The 22372-nt window shown below is 38.6% G+C and overlaps 2 protein-coding genes across 2 annotated transcripts; one reads left to right on the top strand and one right to left on the bottom strand.

The window, feature by feature from the left end:
* The first annotated feature begins 231 nt into the window (after positions 1-231).
* Positions 232-2547, top strand: gjc1 (gap junction protein gamma 1). Its single transcript, XM_066642230.1, has one exon. It carries the CDS (start codon positions 280-282, stop codon positions 1717-1719), a length of 1440 nt encoding a protein of 479 aa, XP_066498327.1. The 5' UTR covers positions 232-279; the 3' UTR covers positions 1720-2547.
* Positions 2548-6631: 4084 nt separating this feature from the next.
* Positions 6632-22114, bottom strand: st8sia6 (ST8 alpha-N-acetyl-neuraminide alpha-2,8-sialyltransferase 6). Its single transcript, XM_066642311.1, has 7 exons — positions 21483-22114; positions 15096-15176; positions 14099-14179; positions 13257-13401; positions 12074-12186; positions 11611-11703; positions 6632-11239 (listed from the first exon to the last, which is right to left on the bottom strand). Exons 1-7 carry the CDS (start codon positions 21563-21565, stop codon positions 10762-10764), a joined length of 1074 nt encoding a protein of 357 aa, XP_066498408.1. The 5' UTR covers positions 21566-22114; the 3' UTR covers positions 6632-10761.
* Positions 22115-22372: the final 258 nt, after the last annotated feature.

Raw genomic sequence — 22372 nt, forward strand, 5'->3', positions numbered from 1 at the left:
ATCCTGTAATAGTTTTGTGTGACTGCCATACAGCAGAGAGGTTGTTGTTTACTCCAGTCTGGTTTCATACTTGGATTTTGCTTTTCCATACACAAATTTTCGATATCTTAATAAGCCCAAGAGTCCAAGCCTTCAGTGGCATCTATCCTGGTCATACTGAGTCACAAAATGGCATCATGCTGAACTTGAACTGTATTAAAACTTCACTCTCTTTCTCTTTTGTAGAGTCTGTGAGCTGTGCCGTCTGGGACACTGTCTGCCCCATTGTCATCAGACGTCATGAGCTGGAGCTTCCTAACGCGTCTTCTGGAGGAGATCCAGAACCACTCCACGCCGGTGGGGAAACTCTGGCTCACCACACTGGTCGTCTTCCGCATCGTGCTCACGGCAGTGGGCGGCGAGTCCATCTACTATGACGAGCAGAGCAAGTTCGTCTGCAACTCAGGTCAGCCTGGCTGCGAGAACGTTTGCTACGATGCCTTCGCTCCGCTCTCACACGTACGCTTCTGGGTCTTTCAGATCATACTCTCAGCCATGCCCTCACTCCTCTACATGGGCTATGCAGCCAATAAGATCTCACACAATGAGGAAGCACGAGGCACTGGAGGTGGAGCTCCAGCAGGGAGCGGGACCGGGGGTGGTTATACACAGCGGAGGCCCAGGAAGATGTACTTCGGGGCACGGCAGCATCGGCCGGGACATGAGGATGGAGAAGAGGAGCGAGAGGATGACCCCATGATTTATGAGGTACCTGAGATTGACAATACTCGGAGAGACCTGGTGCCTCCACGACCTAAGCCCAAGAGGCGCCATGATGGACGAAGGCGTATCCGTGATGATGGACTGATGCGAGTCTATGTCCTGCAGCTGCTGATCCGGTCTGCTCTTGAAGCACTTTTTCTTGCAGGGCAGTATCTGCTGTATGGATTCAGAGTTGCGCCTATTTTTGTGTGCTCAGGCAATCCTTGCCCACACAGTGTGGACTGCTTCATTTCACGACCCACAGAGAAGACCATTTTCCTGCGTATCATGTACGGCGTTAGCTGCCTCTGCTTACTGCTCAACGTCTGGGAGATGATTCATCTAGGTGCGGGGGCCATCAAGGATGCCCTACGCAAACGTAACACCACAGCAGCTGAGGATGAATACCAGCTAGGGCTGCTTGGACCTGGGGGCGTGTCTGTTGGAGTGGGTGGGCCTGCACTTAGCGAAGGAGAAACAGTAGATGAAGTTGGAGGTGGAGTTAAAGAGGCAGACTATGTGGGTTACCCTTTCTCATGGAACACACCTTCCGCACCACCAGGCTATAACATTGTGGTCAAACCAGAGGCCATGCCCTACACTGACCTTAGCAATGCTAAGATGGCCTGTAAACAGAACCGTGCCAACATCGCGCAGGAAGAGCAGCAACAGTACGGCTCCAATGAGGACAACTTCCCATCAGCAGGAGATGCACGGCCACCACCAATCAACAAGGACATCATCCAACTAGAGGCCGCAATTCAAGCCTACACCCTCCAACACCACACCAATAATAATGACGATGATGATGATGACATGAACGACAACCCTGATAATGACGATAAGCCACAGAGCAACATACCAACAGCACCTCAAAAAGAAAGGAAACAACGACCTAAACATGGAAAAGCAGGCAGCGCAGGCAGCACCAGCAGCAGTAGCAAGTCAGGAGAGGGAAAGCCGTCTGTATGGATCTGATGCTTTATGTGTTCACAAACATGCATTTGCTTCTTATTCTTTGCAAAATCTTGGGCACTGATATCAACACATTCATGGACATGGGATGTGTTAGGAATCTCTGAAACACCTTTCGTGCCTTAAGACCCAGGAACTCTGTGGAATTGTGGACTTTTGACAAAAATTCCCAAATTGTTCCTCAGCTTGTTTGAAACGGAAGTAACCAGACTGTCTTTGTCTCAGCACTGGTCCATAAGAACCTTTTAGTAAAAACATAATGCAACTTTGGTAATATTGGTTCAAGACATTTTACTGTGATATTTCTCCTTAAAGGTGATGAAGATACATTCCTGTTCCAAACTAGTCTTCATCACTTCACTCCAGACAGTGAAAAATCCAAATTTTACAATGCCATGAGTTTATAATGCTGTGATATCACCTAGCAATGGCAGCACTGTTCTCTTTATACCTTCTGTAAATGAGAATAGATCTTACTCTTGATCTTCTTTTTATGCATCAAATGGTATCTGTATCATGGCCCAAAACCACAGTAGTGTACAGTGAATGAATAATTACTATAACACTTTTCTTATACTGCCCTCTCCTGGTTCAAAATTTATTTCAGTGTAATCTAGCTGTAGGGGAAAGAGGGCTGGGCTAGCCCAAGCAGCATGGTATGAAGTAGTTCAACAGTCTCTTTAGGTAGTTATAAGTATTTCAGTATCTGTGTGGGAAATACTGCCATATGCAGTTCTTTTTTCACTTTCTTTAAACTTTAAAGAGGCCTAATATCAGGTCACTCTAGAGCAGGGGTGCCAAAACATTTTGTCTTTTGGGTTAGCATGTAGTGTTAGCCAGGTTCTGAGTACACATAAAAGAGAGTATTTAAAAATTGAATATAAAGCAGTACAGTATATTACAGGACTGGGCAAATGTCAGACACAATTTTTTTTAAATATAATTTTCAGTCAAAAGTGCCATGAAGTACTCATTTTTCACACCCACTAGCATTCAGTATTATAAATAAATGTGAAGAAATCCAAACCTCCAAAGTCCTGTCTTAGTTGCATTTTTAGCAAAGGATGTGGATAAAAGCTAGGGTTAGGGTTAGGATTTCCTTTTTGGTATCTTTTGTAGTTTAAGATTTGGCACATTATTGGGAGATCCATTCATCAGACCCATAATCCTTTCTTATGCAGGTATATTCTCTTATATCTAGTTTCCTCAGCTGAGGTGTGTTTTGGGAGTTTCTTGTGTCAAAGTTAGCGTCTCCAAGAAATGAGAACATAATGACAGTGAAACAGCTTTTGTTGGGAAGACAAACATTCTGTTTTCTGGTCTAACTTTGTGGTTTTCTGGAAAGGAAGGACAGAACAGTTCAAGTGGCAGTGTGATCGAATTAGAAATAGAATTTATAGTGTTGTGTGCTTTTGATAACATGCTTTTAGATACATGTTTTGTTTCACTGGGAAAAATTAATAACTTGCCCTTTGACTGAAAATTAAATTTGATCTTTGTTGGCCCTCTGTACAGGTCTGATTCCCCGATGATATTCTCAACCAGTGCTCCATATGCTCAAGTCCCTTATATAAAATTATCTTTGCACATTTTTTTTAAAATATTTTAACTCTAGATAAAACCTGAGATGATGTAAAATGCAAATGCTGCAATATTTGGAGAATAATGGCATGAAAAGACTACATTTTCAGTACAGATGTATGAGTCAAATGAAGAAGATGCAAAGCAAACAGTGCCCAAAATAACAGTGCTGGAGAGCACGCTCCGAGATATGTGTGAAATGGTGGTAAGCTATAACAGGGTACACCTATATATAATTACTTCATTTACATTATTTCAGTGTAGTGCTTGGTGGGCAGCAAATAAAATCTTTGCCTTTTCTACCTTACTGGATTTTTCGGAATGGTTTCCTGAATATTTTTTAAATCATGGTCAGTTGACAGTTGAATTTATGGATGTAAAACCAGCTGATATGGAGGGTCAGGGTTTTTAATAAAATGCTTTAGCTAAAATAGTAGGACAATACACTTTAATTTATTTGCTTAAGCGTAATAATAAATATGTTCACTTAATGGGTAAAGGGGTCAGGTTTGGGGTAGGTTTTTGGTGGGTCAAATCATATACCCTCACATGCTAACATCAGCCCCGGCATCACAAATTTTGGCATCCTTGCTGTAGAGTCACTAAAACATATGCATGCCTATTTATACATCCAAAAGGGAGGATATAAAGTCATAAACTGCAGTCTTCCATTTTTGTCTCTTACTCCCACATTCCAGTTGATCAGCTACTTTTTTGCCTTTGTTTTGTATATTATGGTGCAACAAGGTGATCGCTGTGGTTGACCAAATACTGTTTGTCGCCATAGAGACATCATGCTGCTATGCAGTCTTGCTGTCAGAGGAAAACAGGCCATAGACTGCCTATGTGTGTGTGTGTGTGTGTGTTACATTTGTTTAGGACATGCAAGTTACGGAGAAGACAAACCCTTTATATTTCAGCAATATTTTTCTCTACTGATGATTGTGGATTTGAGTGAATATTGTTGTATAGAAACAGATTTTACTAATGTGTGATTTTCAAATATCTGTGCTGTATTTTCTATTGGGATTCAACTAGGATCCAATACTGACCATATCAATTGGTTAAGATAGATTGTTTTGTAGGGTTTTATTATTTCATTGCCTTCAAATTCATACAAGCCTTTTTGTGTATAATTGTTTCCCTGTGTTCCTTAGTGTCTTGTGCTCCCTCTGTGCTGTTAGTGGTGGAATTTAAACTTTTTAAAGGGCCCATATCATGGAACACTGGCTTTTTTAATTTTGTATGAGGAACATGTCGTAAGTTAACAGATGTCATTTACATCTGTCTCAAATACAGAGTAAAACCACAGACATGTTATAAATGGTACCTCAGTGGGAAATGTAAAAACCAAGGAAATTGTGCAGTATGAGCCCTTTAAAAAGTTGTGACTGTGCTGAATATAGATGAGTTGTTTTGAATTTGCACTAGGGGAAATACAAGAATGTGAAAAAAATACTGGTGGGAGATTTCCAAACTAAGCTGGAGAGAATCCAGCTGCAGCAAAGAGGTTCTACTGTGTGTTTTTAAGGCCATGTGTGTGTGAGGGGAGAGAAAGGGAGGAAGAAAACATTAGGGTCATTTTTAAAACAGCTGTATATACAAGAGCTCTAGGGACAGAAAGAACAAATTATAGAGCTCTGTGCCCCACATCTGAGGACCTGTGTGTGAGTGTGGGGGGGGACACTGCTGGGTAAGCATATCTTTCCAATGTCTGATGGCGCTTTACACTCTCATTAGAGTGTACATTTACGTGCCTCTGTGTCTTTGTGTGTATGTTAACTCATTATTTTCTTCTTTGAGAAGCTTCAAATTTATGCCCATTAAAGGAACACTAGGTATAATTTGGTATTTTTGCTCCTGGGCTCACCTTCATTTCCAGTGTAAAATTCACTTTTACAGCACTGTCCTGGAATCAGTGGGGATGTGAAGGGGGGTTTCCTGCCCACTTCCAAAATTTACATAATGCAGTTATTGCAGTGTTGAGCCTTGAGTAGCAAAGGCTTTATACGTCCTATTATAGATAAGCAAAGCGTTACAATGATTTTGAAGCGATAATTTAAAAGTAAAAATACTACTTAGTGTTCCTTTAAATGTCAGTCTTATCTCTTTTGTCTAATACATTTTACTATTCATGTTTATCCATTTACAACACAAAAAGAAAAATAAACGTTGCTCTTTTTTTAATTTATATTCTTTTTGGCTGGAATACCTAGCAATGTAAACTTATTTCCATTTTTTTGGAAATCCTCTCTTTTTGAATTTCATGTCAATGCATGTTTGAGAGCTATTTTGTTAATAAAAAAAAGTAAAATGAATGAGTAAATATTGAGAAAGCTATGTGTCAGTTGAAACCATCTGATGGAAATAAAAAAGATTTTCAATAATGTATCATGGCCAGTGTTTTTTTTTCCTCTGAATGTCATTGGATCCTCTGTTTGCTATATTTTTAAAGAGTTGAAATGTGAATATTGCTGCACACAAGCTAACACTGTTTGAAGTTAAAGCTGCTTTGGCAGTGGTGGGTTTCATTCATTGTCTGTAACCACTTCTCCAATTCAGGGTCACGGTGAGTGGTGTGTTTGTTTCCTGTAATATATTCCTTCTGAAATTTCATAGTAGACTTAATTTCATGCAATGTCATTTCAGCACTAGCTTGTGGTAGCATGGGTTAGCTTGAATGTAGCATTTTTTTCAGCTCAGTAATGACACTGTAGTTCAAGGCCAGGGGGGTGAAACATACACAGAGGAATAAGGGTTGGGAACTTTTCAGTTACTGAACTGTGAATTCATGTGTTCTACAGAGAAAACCTCAGAACCAGAAAACCTAAATGGATATGACACTTCAAAAGTCTAGGGTACTATTTAGAGTAGAATTATATATGAGAGAGTTAGCGTTTAAGCTTCACTGTCATTTGATATATTTTGAAACATCCCTTGTGCTCTGACCACAAAGCTGTACCTTTCATCTCTTAACACAAGGGTAGCCTTTGTAGTTCACTAAATGCTCTGTTGTTGTAAGGGGAAAAAAAATGAATTTGGCTTACGCAGTGAGCTCATCCTCATCCTTTGACTTTGGGCAGTGGCCTCATCCTCATCCACAGCTTAAGTACAGAAACACAGTCACAAGACCACTGATGGAATCCCAGACTTCAGAGAAGATAGAGAGCAGCAGAAAACAATGCCCACTGACAGACAGCGCTGAAATCGAACAGAAAAACCCAGTATATGGGCTAAGAATTGTAACTTGAAAAACCCACATCTTACATTTGTGTTATATTTATTTTGTATATAATAAATCCTTAATTGAACCATCAGAAATAATATTGATCAGAATTTTGATTTACCCTGGTGGAATAGCAAGCCAAAATAAGGATATTATAACAGTCAAAAAAACAAAAGACTCAGGAAATAATCAGGCAACAAGAAAAAACTGCAAATACCTGAAAATACTAATCCACTGGGAAGCTTGTACAGGTATCAACAAAAAGTCATTTATCTCCTTTATTGTCTCCCACTAGGGGTTGGGGAGCTGTAATTACAATTTGCATATTGAAATTGCCACAGGATTTACACCAGATGCTAAAATGTCTTTAATCCTTAAAACTAGAAATTGTGATTATTGATACCATTTGGAATACTCTGATTGTTTGCAGCAGCAGATTGAGGTGAAGAGGAGCCAGTGAATGTAAAAGGATGGTAGTTTGTAAATAGCTTTGCTAACTAAACTAGTGAGTCTAAGATAAGAATGGTTTGCCTTCTCCAGTAACAATTTCATTTTTTAGATATGTGACGTTGTATTTGTTGCTGTACTCTTTGTTGTTGCTGTACTGTTTTTAGTGACAGGATCTTTCTGCTCCTTCATAAGTTGAGTCTTACTTTGTCATGTCATCTTTCTATTAACTGGAATTTGCTGCAGAAAATGTTCTAAAATTTGGGGCGGATGTTCATAGTATCTATGGGGAACGCTGTGGAATTTCCCATAAAGCAGGATATTGTCAATTAAGCTAGACATCATGGGAACATCCCATAGCTTTCCGTCTTAGACCTCTTTAGTTGTGTCATTCTCTAGCTGACAACATTCCCATATTAGGAATAAAAGGTTTTCTTCCAAAAAACATGCAGTTCTTTCTGAAAAATATCACCAGGCCCTCAGAATTTCATGGTTGGTTTTTATAGATAGATAGATATTTTTAATTAAACCGTAGCCTACTCCCAAAGTAACTACTACCCGATTAGGCTAACCTCGCTGATTTATATGGGATATTTTGGAGAGGTTGCCAGATTTATTATCATTTTTACCTTGCATGTTATGTCTATAAATGTATTTAATGACTTGATTCGGATCAAGTGTTATTCAGAGGAAAAAATGCAACAACAGCCTTCAAACCTGTCATATAAGGCACCAAAAACAAATCTCCGCTCCTGAGAGCAGGTTATTCTAAATGTAGAGTGGAACCAGAGGTTTGGCAATGCAGAAAAGTGACTAATGGAAGTGTTAGCAGAGGAGTGAATGTCACAGTAGGTTATAGTCTGATTTAAAGGAAAATGGAAAAAGTTATAATAAAAGAAAACGTAAAAGTTATAATAAAAGTAGGTAAAGTAGCCCATTTCATTATTCAGTGTGAAAGGCTCCTTCCCTCTGCGGGGTCTATGAAACATTTAAAAAGAGCATCCACCAAACGTTCAGCCTTGTAGCACAGATCAGGGTCATGGCTCACCCTGTCAAACAGTTAACTGCTTTGTTAATTATATTAAGGTTCAAAGGATTAAAAAAATTCTCCTTTTTCCATTTTACAAAATATTCCAACTTTTCAGATAACAGAGATTTTATGTAGGCTCATTCTCATGTGAATCTTGACATTACCTGCCTGCATAATATACAGCATTTTCACATCTGTCATTAGATTCTGTAGTGCAGATTCACTTCTAAAAGTCTATTAAATACAAGTAAATAACAGTATAATTTCTTTCATAGAAGTTGGTTGCATGAAATCCAATGATGTAAGTAACCTAAATACATTTAAGTGTAGACACTGGGGCGTCCATTCAGTCTATTGTTTTGAGAACATCAGTAGCTTCTGTGTTGGCCTCTTGAAATATGCACATCCTTTCATACACAGTGCAGACAAAGGATGAAGCCATATATGGATATTTCCAGATGCTTGATTGTAGCTTGTTCCATTGTTTCCAGTACTGTTCCTAGCACATGAAGGCAAAGTCATTCACCAAATGGCTCCTTTGGATTTTGTAATCTGGTCCTGAGAAATCTGAAAAGCTGTTCCTCACTCACCATCTCCACAATCTAATCTTATATTTCTTATCTTAGTATCTTGCACTACTCTAGCACACAAGATTTAACTGATCAGTTTATTATCAAATATTGCAGTAATTATTACAGACCTCCAGGAATTGAATGTGAGAACCCTGGGTGAATTAACAAATCACTAAAAATTGCAAACTTCATGTGATGGTGGTTGAATGTGCAGCAACTGCATAATGCAATATATCCATGTGTTTAAACAAATACAGACAAAACACTGAACAATCGTGTAGAATATATATAGATACAGATTCATGCAAAAGGGGACCTAATACCTAATAATGTGAGGCCTGTACCAAATAACAAGTAACTCATCGTAGTTATCCTTTTTAGTGGTAATTCATCTGTACTTCAATGCTTTCAGCTTGATGTAAGAGTGTAGTTTGATGTAGGAATTTGATGTAAGAGTGTAGTTTGATGTAAGTGTGGTGTAAAGTGTAGTTTGATGTAAGAGTGTAATTTGATGTAAGTATTTGATATAAGAGTATAGTTTGATGTAAAGTGTAGTTTGATGTAAGAATTTGATGTAAGAGTGTAGTTTGACGTAAAGTGTAGTTTGATGTAATGTGTAGTTTGATGTAAGGGTTTGATGTAAAGTGTAGTTTGATGTAAGAATTTGATGTAAGAGTGTAGTTTGATGTAAGAATGTAGTTTCTAGTTCTTAAATGTTCAGCAAGAGCACTTAAGTTTTAAGTAACACAATTTAATGCAAAAATGAAAATGTTGTCCTCCTAAAGAGGTAAGAACCATTTTAACATAGCTGTTCAAAAACTCAGAACCTTAGAACCCAAACTACACAACTGAGACTAATGAAGTTTGTGACTACCAACCAGAGAGGCACGATTAAAACCTGAACTCGGCTCCACTTCCTCTTTCTGCTAAGACTGAAGACAGTCACACATTACAAGGCAGCCTTCCCCCCCCCACAGTGTGACCGGTATTTTCCAAATTCACCCTCTACAAAATTACACTGATTGATGCAGTGTTTTAGAGGAAACAAATAAGGCTGTTTGCATCCCGCATTAACATAGTTTTATATCTGGATCATGTTATTTTCAAAATTTGGACTCAGAAGAAACCCCATCCTTCTGCCCGTCTTCCCCTTACTAATGAGCACTTGACACATGCATTTCTGCTTAAATCGTTGTAAACACATTCCTGGCTTTATTTACAGGGATCTGTGAAATCTGAATGCCTCATGTGTCAGATGTGTCCACTGAGGGATAGAAATGAAATCATTTTGATTTCCAGTTGACCTATGTTTACAAAAAAGCAGCTGTATATTACCACTGGGAGTCACTGTGAAACTGCAATTTAGAGGGAGGGTGTGGTTGTATTTGATGTTTCTAGCCCAAACTCTTTTACACTGCAGAAGCACATCATAAACAGCCTCAAAATCATGCAACTCTGAAATCTTTATCTTGATATAGTACCTTATTGCTGAGACAAATATATCCATATTTGCATATAAAATATAGAATCATTTTAAATGGCTCTTCTTGCATCAAGACTGAATTCTTCAAAACCTAAGAGGTAGTTAGTTATCTTTTTCTTATATTTGACCTCTTTTAACATTTTTTTTTCCCAATTCCCCAGGTGTAGCTCAGCCAAAATCTAGTCCTTGTTCAGGTGCTGTAGCAATCATCCTTTTTAAGTCATGTTTAAGTTTCCTATTATAATATTGGGCATTTGGCTTTGACTTTCTGGGGAAGAATGGCTTTAGCATCAAGCCTTAATGGGATTGGTTTGGCTAGCTGATGTATAACAATCAAATCTGTATAACATGTCTTTTTTTTCTTCCAGCAATGATATCCAGATTTGGACCCTGTTCCTACTTTCGTACTTTTGGCATTGTCATTCTGGCCTGCAGACAAGGTATTAATATCCCTTTATAATTTCCCAAGTATTTTTGTGTTATGTCTTCCCTGTCCACCTTTATCTGGACACAGCTGCTCTGTATAGATGCAATACCTGGATGTCTGTTGTGTTATTATGTTAATATAGGGTCAGGAAGACCTAAAGAATTTTCCTTTAAGTGGAACAATCAAGAACTATCTGTCTCTGTCTTTAGCAAAGTACTAGTTATTCTTGAGCCACTCTATGCAGAGTTTAGGTCTGTTCTCTTTACTTTGTGTGTGGTGTCAGTGAGTTGCCGAACAGTCTCCTAGATGAAGCCGGATGACTCCCTGATTGTGAAGCTTCAGAAGTTGCTGAAACTCATTGGGCATGGAGTGGACATTCTTCTTGGTCTGTCGGTCATCATAATAGTGATTGGTGATTGGCTGCCGGCCGTTTGGATGCAGGCTGAAGGGCCAGAAGCCATAAAGGTTTACATTGTTACACAGTTCCAGTGCCATGCTCACCACGATGATGCCTGTGCTGAGGCGGGTAGCACGAAGACCCAGGCCTTTCCAAAACTTGGCCAGGCTCCTGAGGTACTCTGGGTTCAGGAAAACAGGCCTCGGCCCAACAACATTAAAATCCTCCAGTGTGTAGACGGCCCGCAGGGACACGGGGGTGTTGGGACTGTAAGAAAAGGCTGGCAGTAGCAGTAGGGAGTCACCATATGGCCGCAAGCTCTCTACAAATGGACGCCTCCGTTCATTAAGCGCACCAAACCTAAGGAGATCCAGAGAGATCAGAAATGAATGGTCTATTTTTCTATTCATGTTTAAAGCAAAAGCAGGTAAGAGTCTTAAATATTTGTCTGAATGCAACAGGATCAAAACTGATGGGATAACATTTCTAAAATGTGACAGGGTCAGGTCAGGCTGATATTTTAGTGCCAATTCTGACACATACCTGTATTTTTACTCTTCACCTTTATCTTCATCTTAACTATAATTACTCTGAAATATTTTAATAATATGGCATGCTGGAATCCATGAATATGATGGAAATACAACAAAGCATATGCATTCCTTCTCTTAAAGGAACAATGCTGCATTTTAAAAACAAATATTTTTCCCTTTTCCAGTGTCTACACTCACTTCTCAACGAGGATACTGGGGTTAGCTGTAACCAGACCAGTCTGATTCCCCACATCTTTCTCATAGTGGCTCCCCAATGGAGGAAGATTACACCTACAGAGACACAATTCACACACAGAATCAGAGAGAAGCAGCTAGAAATGTTTGGTCTGATGGACCATGTATCATGGACGTACTGAATGGATAAATAGAAATAAATGTTTTGCGACATTATCATAGAAAAATTAATTTTTTACTATAAAAAGATACACAATTTATCTACATACTGTCGTTTTAGGAACAAAAACGTTTATCCCGACAATTCTCCAATTTCACCATTTTGACCAATTCATACATCATAAAGGAAGTGTTAAAGGAAGTGAAATAAAACATGTTCTTCAGTAAAACAGTTTACTTCAATGCTTCACTTCCTTGGTTATTTGGATATAGGCCTAATTTAGACACTGTATGATCAGCTACAGACCTGATGATGAAGTCTGCTGAGTTGATGTTTTCTCCACAGCTGCTGTTGGTTAGGATCCCTCCATTTCCCACCACAGCACATGTTTCCCATGTTGCGTTTCCAAACGGCTGCACCTAAACATACATACAAGTAAACAACAATTACAGACACTCCAAGGATGCAGGCAAAGGACTACTTATAAACATAATATTCAAAATGCACACAGTCTGATAACACATTTAACAACCATATGTTCAGTGTCGACTCGAAAGTGTCCGTAGGTGTGAGTGTGTGAGTGAATGTGTGTGTGTCTGTGTTGCCCTGTGAAGGACTGGCGTCCCCTCCAGGGTGTATTCCCGCCTTGCGCCCGAAGATTCCAGGTAGGCTCTGGACCCCCCGTGACCCTAAATTGGATAAGCGGTTACAGATAATGGATGGATGGATGTTCAGTGTCAGAACAAATCCTTGTTCAGAAATTTGGTCCAAAATGACTTAAAAATAACTTGAACCCTAAGATGAAAATGGGCATTATTTTACCTTGTTAGTGTGTGTCCTGAACTAAAACTGCCCAGAAATAGATTAGGCATGAAGCACAAATTCACATATTGCTGTAACTCAGTAAACTGTGTGGAAAAATCATCTACAGAAATGTAGTAACTTTTGCTCTGTATTCTTTGACTGAAGCGTCCGTCTCCTAAGAGAATACATTCTGAAGTCTGTCAGTGTTATTATTGAACAAGAGGAAGGAAATAAATTACCAATAAAATCATTGCCACTTAGTAGAATGTAAAACAGCCACTTTATTTAAACAGGCAATAGTTTTTCGTTTAAAAAAAAAAAAGTGTTAAGGTTATTCACACATCAATTTTTCACACACACACACACACACACACACACAAAACAGATTTACTTGCACAATGCTTCATTTGAATTCTCCTTGAATTTCTTTACTCCTGAAAGTGAGAGAAAAACTAAACTTCACCTCACCTACATCTTTAAAACCAAGCTTGAAATGCCCACTTTTCAGAACAGACAATGATTTAAATATAAATTTGTGTCCCATCCAAATTTGTCATAATCAGGATAAAACAAAAAGAATTTTTATTTATTTTTTTTAAAATAGGCCCATTGTACAGCCCAGCATGTTTGGAAGAAAATACCAACTCATCAGAATGGTGCTGAATGTGGTTGGGAGAGAATGTACCTTAGAAAATGTCTTGAACAGAGCTGGTGTCACCTCCAGTTGCTTTGTCTTCTCTCCATCATACACAAGCTTTGTTCCCACAGGTGTGTTAGCCTGTGTGACCACAGCCTTGGAAGCACCATGACAGCTTCTGCTCAACAATGACCTGAAAGAGACCTTTACTTTAAAGCTTTTCTCTGTTTTCTAAACGTCTGACTTTCCTAGATATTAATCTGTCTAGTCTCATAAAGGAAGACACAGAGATGTTATTGCTTCACATATGTTAAAAAGAAAATTGTCTAAAAGCTGTCAGTTTAGAGGTGATGCATATGCTGCCCTAGTAACGTCAGCCAGGGAAAAGTGGGACATAATCAAGGTTAGGGATAAACAGAAACATCTGGCTAAGCAAGAAATTCTGCTCCATGAGACAGATCCCTGGTTTATACGTGTAAACAGGAAATTTGGACACTCTAGTAAATCAGTAATAGTAAATGATCTTTATTGTATTATTCTGAAGTTTGTTTTGTACTACCATATAAACCATGGCTTATGTCTTACACACAAAGATGAGTTAATCTAATGTTTGTGTACGGAAAACAAATGGGAATGTATTTCGCTATGGGCAAGGGCTCTGTTACTAGATTTCTGCCCATTTTTAAGCTTGTGTTTTGCCCCCAGGACAATAAGATAATGCTCGAGCATTTAAGACATGGATTTAAGGTGGAATTAAGACATCATCGTGGGAGAACACTTTTTAACATACTGTTATCTTCTGATCACAGAAAATGAAAAGTTATATTGTACATAATCAGCAAGATGCAACACATAGCATGTCCTGAATGTGCTCATGTGGCTTTGTTCACCTGAACTTATTAAAATTTGCCTCATGCTTTTTCCATCTGGGTGAGTATTTCTTCAGGAGCTCATCAATAATGGCATTGTCCCTGAAAAACAAAAACAAAAACACACACATGTCCAGTGTCTTAAGGGATATTACATGTCTGTTTACTTTTAATATTTCAGAGTTAAAATACATAGCCAAAATAATGTTCATTCATTCATTGTCTGTAACCACTTATACAATTCATGGTCACGGTGGGTCCAGAGCCCATTGGGTGCGAGGTGGGAACACACCCTGGAGGGGGTGCCAGTCCTTCACAGGGCAACACCCACTCACATGCTCACACCTACGGACACTTTTGAGTCGCCAATCCACCTACCTTTTTTGGACTGTGGGAGGAAACCAGAGCAAACCCACGCAGACACAGGGAAAACACACCACAGACAGTTACCCAGAGTGGGACTCGAACCAACAACCTCCAGGTCCCTGGAGCTGTGTGACACTACCTGCTGAGCCACCGTGCCACCCACCAAAGTTCTGTTATCTCAGCCACACACTCTGTTATATGTTGAATAAATTCAATAATACACCAATGTACATAGACAATACTGGCAGTAGAATGGTGCATACTGAATAACTCAGTGAGGGGTTTTTTGGCACTTCTGCATGATAACCAACTTTCCCAGAAGCTAATTTGTCAAGATTTACTCTGCTGGATCTACCCCAGTAAAATACATATCTGGTTACTGTGAATTGGAGATGCCTGAGAGCAACTCAATTATAAATAACCAGGGGCTATTCAAACCCATTGGAAATGCTTCATTTGAATGTCCATGACAGACATAACACTTCAGGGTCCATGGTTCACAAAAAGTCCTAAATAATATGTAACTGATTTCTGTGGGTTTGTATTTGTATTAACCTTCTTGTCCCTTTGTTTCAGTTCGGTTATATTTGATATCGTTGGTAGGGAGGGGGGCATGAAATGGTTTTGGAGATGAAAGGTTTTGCATTCTTACCTGCAGGTCTTGCAGGGGTCTGGCTTAACGGGGTCTACAGGTTTTTTTTCAGGGTAATGCAAACCGTGAAGGCCTGTGTCACTATGGAAGGTGAAAGAGAGAGGGAGAGAATGAGAGAGAGCGAGAGAGAGAGAGATATGATGGAGGCATGTTGATAGGATGCATGCACAGAGTAGCTTTACTAACGGCTACCAAACACATGCAGAGGGAAAAACTGGTTTAACATTAGCCAAGTCCATAGTAGAATTCAAGCAAACATCATCACCAAGACAGGAACTAAAGGAACTAGAACAAGGGATCTACCAGGTGAAATAACAAAGTTAAGACATAACACAGTACAAACTAAAGTGACATTGAGATATGTATGAATGACTAAATGAGTCTGTGATGGACTCAGATGCAGGTGAGTGGGGAAACTGAAAGGTGGACCCAGGGAGGAGCCAAGTGGGACAGATTAATTCCCACAAATTAAATGTAAAATTACTTTCACTATATGAAGCACAAATAATATAAAACCATTTTAAAAATAAGCTGTAAATGTCTGTAGGCAGATTAGGATAACAACCCTTGTGTTTTACATTTCCTGACAGAACTAACCATATATCTACAAGGAAGTGCTCTTGTAAAACACCTTTTCTGTTGATAAAGTTATTAAATAAGAAGTAATATGAAAACATGCCAAGGTCAGTGGCCCTGGCGTGTGTCTGCGAAGGTGCTGTTCAGTGCTTTCAAAAATCTAAAATAGTGTTTAATAAACAGGTCAACAATTTAGCTAAAGACAGAATTAGGAACATGTTACATAAGGTTGAAGTTATAAGCCACTCGAAAAACTTATGATAATGGAACTCGAAGGCAGGATGATGGCTAACAAAGAAACAATTCAGAAACACTAATGAACAAATTTTACAAATATCCAGCAGCCTTGTAAGGAAGCTGCCAATTAAACCCTAATAACAAAATTGAACTTAATAAATACATTTTTTTCCAATATAAATATATTTATATTACTGAGCAAAAACCATGTCTGCAATATTTACAGATTCGGTTACATATGACGTCTGGTATAACTCCGGTGTTAAATATGGACAGGTGGAATTTAAAAAGTGTAAATCCTTGTTATTGAGTTTTTTTATTCAATACCAATATTTTATCAACTAGTTTCTAAACCAGTATTTACATTTAAAATCTGGTTTGCAAGAGGTGTTGGAGACTACAATCAGTATGGGGAATGGCTCCATTCAAGGCAGTGATAGATAAACTGAATATATGTAAAAATAAGATAATGGCAACAGCAATAGAAATATAGAACAGAACACAGAATATAGAACTGAATGTAGAATAAAATACAGAATATATAAAGTTGCAAGTAGAAGTATTAATATTAATATTAAAAAATAGAAATAGATATAGAAAAATCTCAGTGTGATGGAGAAGGTAATTAACCAATGGAAACCATGGAAACATTTTAAACCTGTAGAGTACAGTATGCAAATATATAGAGAGGTATGTTTATTCAATTGCCCGGAGTACAGCAGAGTCACAGGATTACTATTTGCTGTGCTGAGATGATTTGAACAGTCTAGAGTACATGCAAATACATGCTAGAGATCGTACTTGTTTGGATGTCATGTTTTGTATACGCTGTGCATTTATGTAGTCTTCTGATATGATTGAGCAATTTCCAGGTTACACAACACTTCAGATATGCAGTTTCCTGAGGCTGGCCTGATATTGTTGTATGACTTGTTGATTTTGTCCTTCATAAAAAATATGAAGTGCTAGCAGGAATAGAGCGGATAAAGCAGTGGTAAGAGACCATTCCTACAAACGTTAGTTGGAGAGGTGCATCTTATATCATTTAAACTGTGATGACAATGATGTTAATAATTAAATTTTTGGTTAAGGAAACTCTATTTAAACCCATATAAACATATTCCATGTGCAATTTTCATGAATTTCATTACTGACTTTTCCTTGTCCTCAATGTAACCCTCTTTGACCATAAAAATACATGAATATATATAAATCATAGTGGATTCTACTATAGCAAACTACAGAACCTGAGGGCCTGGGGATCATGTTGGAACTATGGAAAGATGAACTAAAAAAATAACAAATTTTAAATTAATTATCACTATTGATAATGCATTATGCTAACACTGCATTAAAATTATTTTGTGGTAGCTTCTACAATATTATTATAAACATACCTCTGGAGACAGTCTGGCATATGGGATGAGATATTATATTTAGATATATCCTGTGTATTTTACTGTCTTACATGTTTATTGTCTGTTGTAAATTTGGGACTCGTCCCATTCTGTTGTGTATCTGCATGTTAGGAGTCTTGGGAAAAATGGTGTTGTTCTGTGATGCACCATGGGGACAATGGGATATTTTGTTCTAATAACACGTTATTTTGAGAAAAAAAAATGTAAAAGACCAACTGAACTGAATAGCATGTGTTTGTTTAAAGAAGCAGAGCATTGACAAGAGTGATGTGAACTGACTCAGGAAGGGGGTGTGTTGGTGCTAAGATTAGAAGGAAAATAATAAATCAGTGCAATTAGTAAATCGGCTGGCGTGGGCTTCGGAAATAATGCTGTAAACTCCACCTGTCAGCAACATTAACAAGGACTTTAAAAACAAACAAAATAAATGAATGCTTCTGTAATTTGCAAAATTCAGAACATAATATATCGTCGTTTACTTACATTTTTGTGTAAAAAATTTTCTTTATTTGTTTCAGATGAGGGTATCTCCCATGGTGAGGAAAATGTTCAATTATATTTTTAAGTGATTATGATAAAAATGCATTCAGCCACATTACAATTAGTAAGGTCGAGTACTGATGTTGGCTTCTTAGTCCTGGATCACTGTAAACACTCCAAATCATTCCAAAGGTATTGGACATACAACGCTGTTGATCTATATAACTTTTAGCTAACTTTTGAACTTTTGGCATTGGGCATTAGCAGAAGCATCTACAAATTTTGAACATATATTTCATGTCATACAAAATATCTGGAATAGCCTGTTGTCATCATGTACTAATACTACTAATACATACTAATTTCCTAGTAAGGACCACACCACTGAAGGCTGAAATGAGGAGACAAACTCATATTTCTGGGCAGGACTTCAGAATGAATGCAAGAGAAAGGTTGGATATGGAGTGGAGTTGGCAGCGAGTTTGTCTGACATGAAAATGATGTGAGTTTACAGGGTATATATAAATAAGGTGATGATAGGAGTTTGGGCATGGTCCTACTCCCAAAATTTTGTTAATACATAACTCCAGTTAAAGAGGCATCTTGAGGAACCTTGGGAGAGAATGGGTTAGGTCTTCCTTTACTGAAAAGGAGTTTCCTGTTTTGACTGTGTAGCCTTGTTCAGAACATTCATTCTGAACACATGGCATCCATCTTCAGCTTCAGAGTCCTGTTACATCAGATTTCAGCTGACTTTTGCCTAAGCTACTTAGCAAGAAGACTTCTGACCACAGACAGGGTCAAAATATGATAATGATGTGTTTGCAAGAATAAGAGCAAGTTAAAAAAAGGCATTCTAATTACAGACTTCGAACAATTCATTTAATTCTTACATTTCCAGGACAATACAGAGGTAAATTTTATGTTAGTTGTGATAGAAAGCTGTAATCTTCTTGTGACAGATAAGTTTCTTCAAAATTGAAAATGTGTGTGAAGATGTATATAGACAACAACATACATATATCTGCTTTATCTTTGCGATTTCTCAGCCCTTTAGGTTCACTGTGTCTGCTCTGAATCATTTCCCAGTGCTTGTGCTCTCACATGACTCAAATACTAAAAATGGAATTCAGGCTCTTTAAGAAGTGAATGGAACACACACCAGTGTTGAGTTACAGATCATGTTTTTTCTTTATCTAGAACTACTTTTACCTTTGAACCAATTTTTATTATATTATAATATTCCTCATTCCTATACATTATTTTCTTTAAAGATTTACACTTCACCTGAACAGCTATGTGGTTGTGTTACTGCATACAAGCTTAAACTTAGCCCAGGGAAACATTGTGCATTTTTCTAAGTATCCTGAAACACAGATTACATCTAAAACATATTTTAGATTGATAAAGAAAAAGGCCACAGAACTTCTCATAGATCTGAAGTGATGGAAAGTCTAGACAGACATCTAATAAACTCTTTCCCATTTTAAAAAGCCAACTTTAAGCCAGGTCTCTAAACGGTTCAAATCTCTTGAAGGTCTTTAAAACCTGACGAAGAAGACAGTGACACTGACATGGTGGTGGCCTGTTAGTGTGTGTTACTCTGGTATGAGGTGATCAAACACAGCTGGACTGTGGGCAGTGCAGTAGGAGATTAGCTACTGTCCCTGACTTCACATCTACAAGGTGGGCCAAAGAAGTAGGCTAACCTCTGCACCAGAGGAGCGTTTCGGGGCTAGATGCCTTGCTCAAGGGCACTTCGGCTGATGATGGGGATAGAAGTCCAAGGGGAAGAAGACTTCTCTAATCATTAGGCCACACGGCTGCCCCTGCTTTTAAAAGTGTAGTCAACAGTTAAGTGGATATAACACAGTACACAGCAAATTCTCCAGGGTTAAATCAACACTATTAGTGTTAACACTGCGAGTGTTAAATTATCACATTAACCGTGTTAATTTAACACTAATATTGTTGAACATTGGTCAATTTCCTGTGTTATGGTTCCTATTAACCATAGCTCTGTGCTAAACGTTTTGCATGCTGCAGGCATGAGATTCTAAATTTGTTTATATTTTTAAAAATGCTGGATTTTTTTCACTATCAGTGAAAACGCTGAACTTTTTCTTTGTCAGTTAAATAAAGGTTCATGATATACAGACTGCACACCATCTGTTGCTCTGTATACTTTGTAACCTTTCTCCCTGCTTCTCAATGGTCAGGACTGCCACAGGACAACATGACCGGTATTATTTAGGTTGTGTTTCATTGGCACAACTGAAGTGATGTGAAGTGAAGTGGTGGTGTGTTAGTGCATGGTTGATCAGACCTGGCAGTGCTGTTGGAGTTTGTTACTGCTGTACTGAGACCACTCTACCAATTAAAATTATCCAGCCAACAGCATTACTTGGCAACTGATCAATGACAAGAGGATGACCAACACAAATTGTGCAACAACAGATGAACTACTCTGGACCAACAAGTAGGAGTGTCTAACTGATGGGACAGTTAGTGGACAACTATATGTCAAGTGGAGCTGATCTGTTATATGCTGTTATGACTGATATGTAAATCTATCATTTTTCCCTCAATTTTCTGACCTACTGGTCTTGTCATTTCTTGAATCCTGCAGTTCAGTGAAACCAGAATTAACCGTAAACATTTAATGCTTTTTTTCACAACTTTGGAAAGTACACAGCCATTTAAAGGAACACTAGGTTTAAGGTTTTTGCACCTGGGGCTCCTCCTGGTGTAATTCATGTTTACAGTACTGTACTGAAATCAGTGGAGAGGGGCAGGGAGTGAGAATGGTATCCCACCATCTTCCAAAAGTCACATATTGCTGTTTCTTCAGTGCTGAGCTCAGAGTAGCAAGAAGGGAGGCACTGTACTCTCTATTACAGGTCAGCGGAGCATGAGCATTGGAATTCTGAGGTATATCAGCCTCTGTGTTGCCTGACTTTGATTGTGGTAAATGTATGGTTTTAATTATTTTACTGTTAAATAAAAAAATAAAAGCACTTACCGACTGTGCATGAAGTGATTAGTAAGATTACTAAATAAATATATAACATCAGAGTAACCACATTAAACTAGGTAACTAGTAAACAAGGAACGTCCCTGGACATCTTAATCTTAATACGTTAGTTAAGTGGTGACCAATTAATAACGTCAGTGGACGTCCAAAACGCGTTTTATACAAGTAATTTATTTCGGGACCAATTAATAACGTCAATGGACGTCCAAAATACGTCTAATAGTCGTCTTTTCAACTTTAATTGTCAACCTTAAGTGAACGTTGATTAGACGGCAGTCATTACGGTATTTCAAAGTTGAATCAACGGCTAATTGTTCACTGGGTAGCATTAGTCAATATATATATAATACATCTCATTATGAGACTACGAGTAAGGATATTATTTAAGGTCTTTACATTTATTAACTTGTTTCTACGTCGTTTTACCCACGGCAAGTGTCCATTGGTGGTTTGCTTAATTTAAGGATTTATTTGTGAAAAAACACACTTGTATGCACTGTTTTCAGATACAACTCTAATTATATGCCAATGGAACAAGAGTGAATTGCTTTAATTATAGTTTCATGAGATTCAGGCTAGAGATTCCAGTTGCTAAGGTAAATATCTGTAAATATATTCAGGAAAAGTAAACGTTGGTCTCACCTGTGGCCGGTGATTTGCCAGTACAACATGGACACGACGGAGACGGCGAGGATGATCAGCAGCAGCTTTGGGTTAACCCTCATACCTCATACACATTCAGACAAACACAGAGACGACTTCTTTTTTCCGTTTTTATCTACCGCTTTTAGGTTATTTCCACTCTCTTCTCTCCCTCCCAGGCCATGGCTTGATGCTTTCTTCCCTTTCTGATACTTTCCTCCCTCCCTGTTGCTGCTCAGCTGTCTCTTTTTTCTCTTCGCTCTCTTTGCTCTTTGTCAAAGACCACATTCCTGTCCTTTTCTCCTCTGTCCTCGCTCTCACTTTATGGCTGTAAGACCAACTTCGGTGTCCCAGTTTTCCAGTCCAGCCCCATTCTCTGCCTCTCTCGATCTTCCCTCTGCCTCTAATGCTATGTCTTCCCTTTCAACACTGGGTCCGCACTTTGGTTTTCACTCCGTTACCCTCGAAATCTGTTGCGTCTTCTGCATTCTCTATCACCTCCCCCTTCACTCTCCCTCTCTCGTTCCCTGACTCTCCTCCTCCCACCAACCACTCTCTCTCTTTCTCTCTCCGTCTCTCTCTCTCCTGGCACAGTAATTTGAGTGTCTGGTACTGAATTAGCCTGTGGAAACTCTTCTTGGCTAGGAGAGAAAGCATGTGTGTAACAGTACATTTTTTTCCTAAATAGCCAATGGTAGTCATGGCTTAGCATCTTTAGCCAATCAAACACAAGTCTAGGATACCCCCACCCACCCTCTCCCTGCACTCACACACCGCCCTCAACATATGCACACACCAAATTCCTGCTGAGAATCCTTGGAAGAGCTGGACATTGGGATATATATATGTGTTTCTCTTTGCGAGGTTTCAGCAGTTACTGTGGTATGCTA

Source organism: Hoplias malabaricus, chromosome 13, assembly GCF_029633855.1.
Source record: "Hoplias malabaricus isolate fHopMal1 chromosome 13, fHopMal1.hap1, whole genome shotgun sequence".
Lineage (NCBI taxonomy): Eukaryota > Metazoa > Chordata > Actinopteri > Characiformes > Erythrinidae > Hoplias > Hoplias malabaricus.